We start from the raw sequence: 9138 nt of genomic DNA on the forward strand, positions 1-9138 counted from the left end.
TACAAAACAAATCTTAGGACATTGTTTGACCACCCACGTTTCAACCAAAACTACTTCAGCGGCATCATTTTGTTATATGTCAGTTATGTCTACCACCTAAGCTACCTAAAGATTCCTATACGGATGAAACAGACTGTATTGGACCGTGATATTGGTAATGGTAGTAGAATAGCATTATTACTCGCGATCTTAACGAGTTTTCCAGTTTTCAAAGGTAACTAAATTTGATCATGATTTATTATAAAATTCTTGATAATTATACTGAATGATAACACGTTTTCACATGTCTCGGGCGCAAAACTCTTAAAACTTCCTTCCAGAATTGAATTTATTTGGTTTTAACTGAAAATTCGCCTTGGCGAATCACGCTCTGTGTAGGTGGGCCTTTAAGACGATTTCCATTACTTCTGCCTTTGTTTTTTAAACTTGTCACGGCCGCAGGAGCTGACTAAGCTCTGCGCTCGAAATTTTTCTCGCTATGAAATTTTGCATCGTGGTTTGTCAGTGAAAACGTCGTTCTAAAAGGCATTTATAGCTAATCATGTTGCAGAATTTGTAGTGACTTCTCGCCAACAAATTTGCGTAATGGAAAACGGGCTTTACACGGCGCACTTTTTCCTGAGACTTGACTTGTTGCGGCAGATTGCATCTAGCGTTGCAAAAAGAAGTCAGTGCCCCGAAAGATATAAAAGAAACGATTTTAAAGTTCTAACGTATTTGAAATTGCATATATGTGGAAGAAACACATGTAGCTGTGCTCTCAAATGACTATTTTTCTTAGAGTGGTTGTCCCGCGGGAACCATGCATATGAAACCTCTTGAGCGGAGCCCCTAAATCCCCGACATATTTCTATTTCCCTGCGGTGCAATGCCTTGCCAGGCAGGTTGCATAAAAAATTGCACTCTTTAAGTTATACTGTTTTGCATCATACTTTTGTCTACTTTAACTTGTGAGCACTTCTTTGTATAGGAACTGATAAAAAGCAAGAGCAAAGTGTGAGTATGAGTGTGCGAGTAGAAGAAAGAAAACTACACCTTTGGTTTGAACTGAGAGAGCAATTTGAGCGAACTCAAAGTTCACTTGAAGTGGTAAAATATCTTGTTCAAGAGGGCGCTGATTTAACTTTCAAGGATGCACACGGGAGGACTGTGCTATACTCCGCTGTGACTAAAAGTACTTTGGATAAAGTAAAATATCTTGTTGAAAAGGGCGCTGATGTAAATGGGAAGGATACTGACGGGTGGACTGTGCTGCACTCTGCTGTTACAGAGGCGCCCTTTGAAATTGTAAAATATCTTGTTGAAAAGGGCGCTGATGCAAATGGCAAGGATACTGACGGGTGGACTGTGCTGCACTCTGCTGTTGCTAAAGATAAGCTTGAAATAGTAAAATATCTTGTTGAAAAGGGCGCTGATGTAAATGGCAAAAAAAACAAACAGGTGGTCTGTGTTGCACTTTGCTGTTGCTCAAGGTAAGCTTGAGATAGTAAAATATCTTGTTGAGAAGGGCGCTGATGTAAATGGCAAGGATATTGACGGGTGGACAGTGTTGCATTCTGCTGTTGCTGAAAGTACGCTTGAAATAGTAAAATATCTTGTTGAAAAGGGCGCTGATGTAAATGGCAAGGATACTGACGGATGGACTGTGTTGCACTTTGCTGTTGCTAAAGGAACGCTTGAAATAGTAAAATATCTTTTTGAAATGGGCGCTAAGGTAAATAGTGAGGATACTGAGGGGTGGACTGTGCTGCACTCTGCTGTTACAGAGGGTACATTTGAGATAGTAGAATATCTTGTTGAAAAGGGCGCTGATGTAAATGGCAAAGAAACAAACAGGTGGTCTGTGTTGCACTCTGCTGTTGCTAAAGGAACGCTTGAAATAGTGAAATATCTTGTTGAAAAGGGCGCTAAGGTAAATGGTGAGGATACTGACGGGTGGACTGTGCTGCACTCTGCTGTTTCAGAGGGTACGCTTGAGATAGTAGAATATCTTGTTGAAAAGGGCGCTGATGTAAATGGTGAGGATACTGACGGGTGGACTGTGCTGCACTCTGCTGTTTCAGAGGGTACGCTTGAGATAGTAGAATATCTTGTTGAAAAGGGCGCTGATGTAAATGGTGAGGATACTGACGGGTGCACTGTGCTGCACTCTGCTGTTAAACAAGGTACGCCTGAAATAGTAAAATATCTTGTTGAAAAGGGCGCTGAAGTCCACAATAATAATCTTGGCATGGATATTTTGAAGATAGCAATTATCAAAAATTCGGTTAATTTGGTTACTCTTTTGTTAAAAAAGAACGCGAACTTATGGAAATGTGGAACATTTTTCATTGATGGAAGAAATTTGAGTCTTCTTGAAATGAGCATTCACCTTGGTTATGATGAAATTGCAACTATTCTGAAAAGGTCCGTAAGACATCGTGAGAAAATTCAGGTGCTTTGTACAACGAATTGCAACCAATTAGAGAAGGTAAAACTTGAAATATATTTTAAACATATATGAGATATTATAGTTTTGAACACTCTGGAGCTACCCAGTCTTTTCTGTAAAAACCTGTCACCGAATTTGAGGAAATGAGTTTCAAAGCTTGTTTTAAAGAGGGAAACTGCCCTTTTAACACATTATATTCCAATATTAATATTTAAAATATAAAGTCCAATTTAATTTGATTTTCTCTTGCCAAGAAAGAGCTAAAAACTAGAATTAGAAATTTTAAGTGAAATGCAGCGACTGAAGACACGTTGTGTCTTTATCTTTTCCCAGTCATCTCTTGAGTATAGTCTTCAGGATTGTAAGGGCAATTAATATTGCGTGCCAAAAAACTTGATCTCGTTTATATTATATGATAAAGGTATACAATATTATATCGTGGTTATCCTAATGACAATTCTCTCACGAGGGCGAATATGAAGCGTTACGCATTCGCATACGACTGATGAAAACGCAGTACTAGCTATGGTAGGCGTGCTCAAAAAATCATCCTCACAAACAAAAGTCGCTAGAATCGCGATGGCGATGCATGTCAAAAACTGCCGGTCGTATGTACCATACATACATATGTATATATATATTTATATATATATATATATATATATATATATATATATATATATATATATATAATTATATATATAGGCACTCTTAACGAGTGAGCTGGTGAGGGAAAGGGACAAATTTACATTCTTAGGTTTGAATATGCCCGTCAAGTGTTAGTATAGTAAACAGGGAGAACATTTTTGCCTATATTATTACCTGTGTTGCAACTCCAAATCTATATATATATATATATAGATGCAAAATATATATATGCAAAAGCGTTGGCCGCAGATAGATAGATAGATAATACTCGAAATCTAATTGGAATTGCATATGTTGTGTAATATGATTGAAATCCCATGCAAATGTAATCATATGCAATTCTAATTAGACTTTGAGTATCTATCTATCTATCTATCTGCGGGCAACGTTTTTGCAAATGGGTGTATATATATATATATACAGGGTGTCTCAAAAAAAACGCAACCAGTTAACTATGCAAGAATATTAATATTGTTCGGGTTTGCACCATAGTTCAACTAAAATGACGTTTAGCATTTTTTTAGCATTTTAAATGAAGGATTAAGAGCCATTTTCAATTCCCAGAGGTGCACTTTAGAGCTGTATTAATGTTCTTGCATATTTAAGCGGTTGCGTTTTTTTTGAGACACCCTGTATATATATATATATATATATATATATATATATATATATATATATATATATATATATATCGATGAAATATATCAATCGATGAAATAATGTTCAGAGAATAACATGTATTTTAAGACTTTGAGCCTGAGATTATTAACTAGTTTTTCGTTCATAGTTACTGTATTTTCTGTATGTTGTTTTCTGGTATTTTAGCGCGGTATTTTTGAAATTGCTCTGTTGCTTTGCTTAGAATAAAATTATTTTGGTGAAATTATTTATGAGTATTTATATTAAACAGCGACAGCAGGAGAATCATTTCTTTAATCATTTACTAGAGCAATTATTTAATGACGATTAGATGGCGGAATAAATTCGATTGTGAACCTACATACAGCATACTTATAAACAATAGCGTAACCGAAATTATATATTGGAATGTCAACCCACGATATGGTTTTGAGATAATTTTATAGCTTCAAACCGAACAATTTATGATTAGTGATATAAAATGATAAAAGACGCTGGGGTACCCCGTACCCTCATGAGAGCAAAATATAAAAAGAATTTTAACGAAAACAAAGCCTTTAAAAGACCTACTGACCTAATCAGGAGGGAGTTCAAATTTGATTCAAATCGCTTTGCGGAAATTATGATTGTATTAAAGTTATATCGCTGCGGTTATAGATATTTAAATATAGAAACATATTAGATCAATAACTTTAAACTAACCTTTAGGAATTTTGACACTTTTCTTGTTTTTTCCGAGGTAATTTACCTCGGTAGCTTTTGATGTGTGTAACAAATTATTGCAAGTTCCGCTATTCTGTAAGTTTGTATTTGCATTTGGCGCCGTCTAAAGAAATTGATCTCGCCTAGCAACACTTGGCAACCCTGAATTTTGGCGTTGCTAACGCGTATAAAATATCATGCAATTCCTACAATTCAAGAGAGCCTCCTCACGCTGGCTTGATAGCATTATGGGTAAAACGCAGTATTATTCGTCAAATGATACAACGCTACGACTTGACACAATTATAATAATTCGCCGCGCAGTGTAATACACATTGAAGCATATTTATACGGTTTTATTCCAACAAGGTAGGTCGGGGCAGTTAGATTTAGCGCAGATTTATGTTAAGCAAAAACAGCAATTATTTGCCACTAACATATTGGACATGAAATTCCGTGAATAATACAGAAAATCACGCTCAATAACACACCTCCATATGCCCGAACACTAAACGTTATTCGAAATTAAGTTGAAATAACGTCAATGATATATATCTGTAAGCAATTTTGAAATTTGATTGGCGCTTTATCTATTCAACGTCGAAACAACGTTATATCGACGTCGGCGATTTAAGGTCGGCTGTATGACGTCAAACCGACGTCGAAATTAGGTTGATCGACGTCGCGACCACATTTCAACTATATATCGACGACATCGAAATGACGTCGTGTGCTGCCTGGGTTACACCTTCGCTTAAACTTCAAAAAGTGTTTTTGAAAGTGTAATTTAAATTTTGATACGACAAATATCACTACATACTATAAAACTATTAGGATCGACTGCAATCACAGAATAGAATAATATATTTGAGGTACTTTCTTTCTGTCAAAAAATTTTGTACTTTCTTAATGGTTTGAAGCTCGAATTTTAAAAATTTACTCATAATTGTTGCAAGGGAGAAACTTCCAACTTAATCAGTCTTAATGGCATATAATGCAGCAAAAATTGAAGGGCCAATATTAATGTTTTTATTTTGTGGTTATATTCGTTCCGAATGATAGAAATATTAGCTGGATATAGTCAATAATAAGAACTTACTGACTGAGAGTGAGGTCTGTACGGTAAAATATCAAACCGAGGTCGTGCCGTATTGACCGAGCGATAGCGAGGTCAATACGGCACGACCGAGGTTTGATATTTTACCGTACAGACCGAACAATCGAAGTCAGTAAGTTATTTATTATATGACTTAATTTGGGAAAACCATAAACACGAATAATAATTCATTTCGAATTGCTGTTGTTTTTCCCGAGGGCAATAAAAATTGAGCGTATTGCCCGTGGGCAATATGGGAAAATCCCACCTCGTCAGCAGCCAATCAAATTTCAGGATTTACAAAAACAAACACTAGTCATATAATAAAATATAATATTGACTGCATGTAAATCAATTATGATTTTTGGCACTTCACTCGATGTAGGTAAATTCTAAAGGTTGAAAGGGTCTTAATTTCGAGTGAAATTATACACACTTCAAATTCAAGCCAGGAACAGTTGATAGGAATATGAGTCAACTATCGGTCCTCCGGCAGGAATCGAGCAGCAAGGGCATTGCACCGGCATTGCAAAAGCGTAGGTTCGATTCCTTAATTCCGGAGGACCGATAGTTGACTCATTTTCCTATCAACTGTTCCTGGCTTGAATTTGAAGTGTGTATAATTCCACTGGAAATCAAGACCCTTTCAACCTATATAATATTGACTGATTTAAGTTTTGAGTCATTTCTTAATATAAGTTTAGGTCAGGTTAGCTCAGGAAATTGTGTAGCTATCTGGTTTGAAATATCGAGGGGTAGCTGAAAGAATGCATTTTTTTGAGACATCCCGAAATAATGTACGGATTTTGTAAAGTAATATCTCCATGAATTTTTTTCCAAAAAACTACTATAACATATCAAAATCTAAGTTAGTCTTTCCTCAAACTAATGAAAGTAGTTTCATTTCGATAACTTTACGTGATAAGAAGCTATTTAATTTTCAATCAAACCGGAGTCCTTTTTGTTTGGGGGCACCCGTACATTATGTCATATTTTTAACTCATCAATGCCATTTCTATGCCATTTCTTTTTTCTTCCATAGACTGAAATTCCAATACAGGCTTTTGTCGCTGACAAGCAATTCAGAATTGGTGATGGTGGTTATTCGTGTGTTTTTGTTGGTCTCATGAAGGATGGAAGTGAAGTTGCTGTCAAGAGAATGATGTCGCAAAAGTGTGATAAAATAGCTGAAAACGAAAAGGAAATTATGAGTCTTCTAAAAACAGAAAATTCTCCTTTTATTGTGAGCTATCGACATTTTCATAAGGACGAGAATTTCATACATCTAATTGTTGATCTTTGTGAGGAAACCCTGACTGAACTTGTAGACTCTCACACTATTGAGCAGCTGCAAGAGCAAGGTCCAAAAATGTGCTCGTTGTGAAAACATTTAATTTCTTATCACCTTCCCTTCCGAATGGGCCTCGTTTGATTTACTCACCTGGTCTTTTCCAATATGACATCTATAAGGATTTAGACTTTTACGTGCGTGTAGGTGCGTATGAAAAACGCGTAAGTGTCTCTCTTTGATAGCGGTACAGATATGCTCAATTGTGAGCCAACGATTAGATTTTCGGGTTGAATTTATTAATTAAACCTCTCCTATAGGATATATTATACTATATAATAGCTACCTAGATTGCCTTGTCAGACACGCAAGACGCCCGTTGTTGACACCCGGTGTCATTTTAAATCATTTAGTCTTAAAATGTCTTAAAATGAAGACGAAACGTTACAAATAAATTATATCAAACTCTTAATTGTTTTGATGGCATTCTTAAATCTTATATGTTGGGCTCTCATATTTATTATAAGATATACAGATCTTTTGGAATTTAATCTCTACTAGTAAAAGACTATAATAGTTCTCGGGGCGCTTTGATGCCATGATTGAGTTTCGGTCTTTGCCTGTGGGTGGCAAGTGCTTCTTTGCATAATAATACTGACCACTGTTTCGCCTTATCCTGGATGCTTGTTACTGAAATCTTCAGCGGACTCAACCTTTCTGGAATTTGTGATTTCGGAACGATCCATAAATATACCTGTCAAACATAGAACTATGGCCCAAAAATTGAAATGTGAGCATAGGCATATTGTAAGTGGCATTTCTTTGACGCGTATCTTACATATTTTATAATTGAATTCTCAACTGAAAATAGAGGCAATAGAAAAATGTAGGGGGGTAGTCGGAATAGGTTACACAGCTAAATTTCAAATTTAAAACACCCTAATATATTAATGCTATTATTGTTTATGGATTTTAAAAGAATATTTTTAAATAAAAATCTACCAGTGGGATTGCGATTTCAAGCTGTATAGTAATTTATTCTGACTACCTCTAGTTCCGCCACTGTTTTCTTACATGTAACTGGTTAAGCACTTAAAGCATTACGTGAAAGCTTAATGCGATAAAATTGTTAAAGAAAATAGTTAGATATGATTCATGAAGGTATACGGTAATTTTACTATAAGTGGATGATTAATATTTTAAGTTGTGAACAAGTTTTAACATTAATCGATTAAACAAAAAACCCACTCTAGACTATTGCGTCGATGTCCTTAAACAAAACGTACACGAGAGCTGAACTGAGCGTCAATTGGATATGTTTAGACTTTGCAAATAGCGCGTACAGATCCCTCAGCTTTTATTATTAAACTGTGTGCCGTGACAACAACAACGGACACGAAAACATTAGAAAAATGCAAAGAGTGAGGCTAATTCTGGTGTAATTTCTATACTAATATTTTAGTCTAGAGAGTTTTTTAAATCTAACATAGGCTTTTGTAAAAGGAGCAAATGAGTTTTTAGCGATATTTTGTTGCCCTGGAAATTTCGACACATATCTTACTTGTGCAATATTTACGATATGACCTTTTCAGGTTTCGTATGTTTTTAATCAAACATCTTTACTTGGTGTAGACCAGTTCAAACCTAGTATAAAAGTAATAAATAAAAGCTACAAATATGAATGGCTTGTTTCTGCATTTTTGTCCGTGGGGATTAACGCGACTTAAAGAATACTAAGTTACAATTGAAGAACCATGATCTTCGACATGTATTCTCGTCTTCTCTCGCAAAATTGTATTTAGTATTTAGTATCCGGTTGTTTCACATCAACGACCTTGAACTTCGAGTATAGGAAGTTTTTCGATACGCAAGTCAATTATATGAATGAATTACATGCTTGAAACACGCAGACTAGTATCTTTTCGAGGGAGCTCGTTTTGGAGGGAGTTCAGTAGGGACACAAGGAACCTTTTTCATATACAAAGTCGCCAAATAGTATTTTTCTTTTCACTAAAATTGAATCATAACTAATTACTTCATTTGCTCTTTCTGGAGACAAAAAACAACGAACTTTGTTCTGTACGTATCGGACGTTTTCTAGAGGCATGCATGCATGACATTGAGGCAAATGACATCTCTAATGACATTTAGTCTTATATTAAATGAGTGCATAATATACATAAATCATACAATCTTACTCTGCGTTGTCCAGGTCAACATCACTGCTTGTTAGGAAAAAAGAAAATGCAGTGTACTTGTTTCTATAAACAACTCCATTTTGTTCAACAATTGTCACTATGCATGTCATTATCTTGATACTAAGTGATTTGATAT

The 9138-nt window shown here is 35.6% G+C and overlaps 1 protein-coding gene across 1 annotated transcript; it reads left to right on the top strand.

Annotated features, from left to right (window-relative positions):
* The first annotated feature begins 1382 nt into the window (after positions 1 to 1382).
* On the top strand, positions 1383 to 6900 carry LOC114519385 (putative ankyrin repeat protein RF_0381). The gene is made up of 2 exons (XM_028539510.1): positions 1383 to 2470; positions 6559 to 6900. Exons 1-2 carry the CDS (start codon positions 1421 to 1423, stop codon positions 6898 to 6900), a joined length of 1392 nt encoding a protein of 463 aa, XP_028395311.1. The 5' UTR covers positions 1383 to 1420.
* Positions 6901 to 9138: the final 2238 nt, after the last annotated feature.

Source organism: Dendronephthya gigantea, unplaced genomic scaffold (genome assembly GCF_004324835.1).
Source record: "Dendronephthya gigantea isolate DGI-Jeju-01 unplaced genomic scaffold, DenGig_1.0 000013F, whole genome shotgun sequence".
NCBI lineage: Eukaryota > Metazoa > Cnidaria > Anthozoa > Malacalcyonacea > Nephtheidae > Dendronephthya > Dendronephthya gigantea.

Coding starts and splice junctions, on each gene's coding strand:
- LOC114519385 (XM_028539510.1), top strand. CDS start 1,421: ATGGCAAAAAAAACAAACAGGTGGTCTGTGTTGCACTTTGCTGTTGCT. Junction 2,471..6,558: donor ATTGCAACCAATTAGAGAAG/GTAAAACTTGAA, acceptor TTTCTTCCATAG/ACTGAAATTCCAATACAGGC.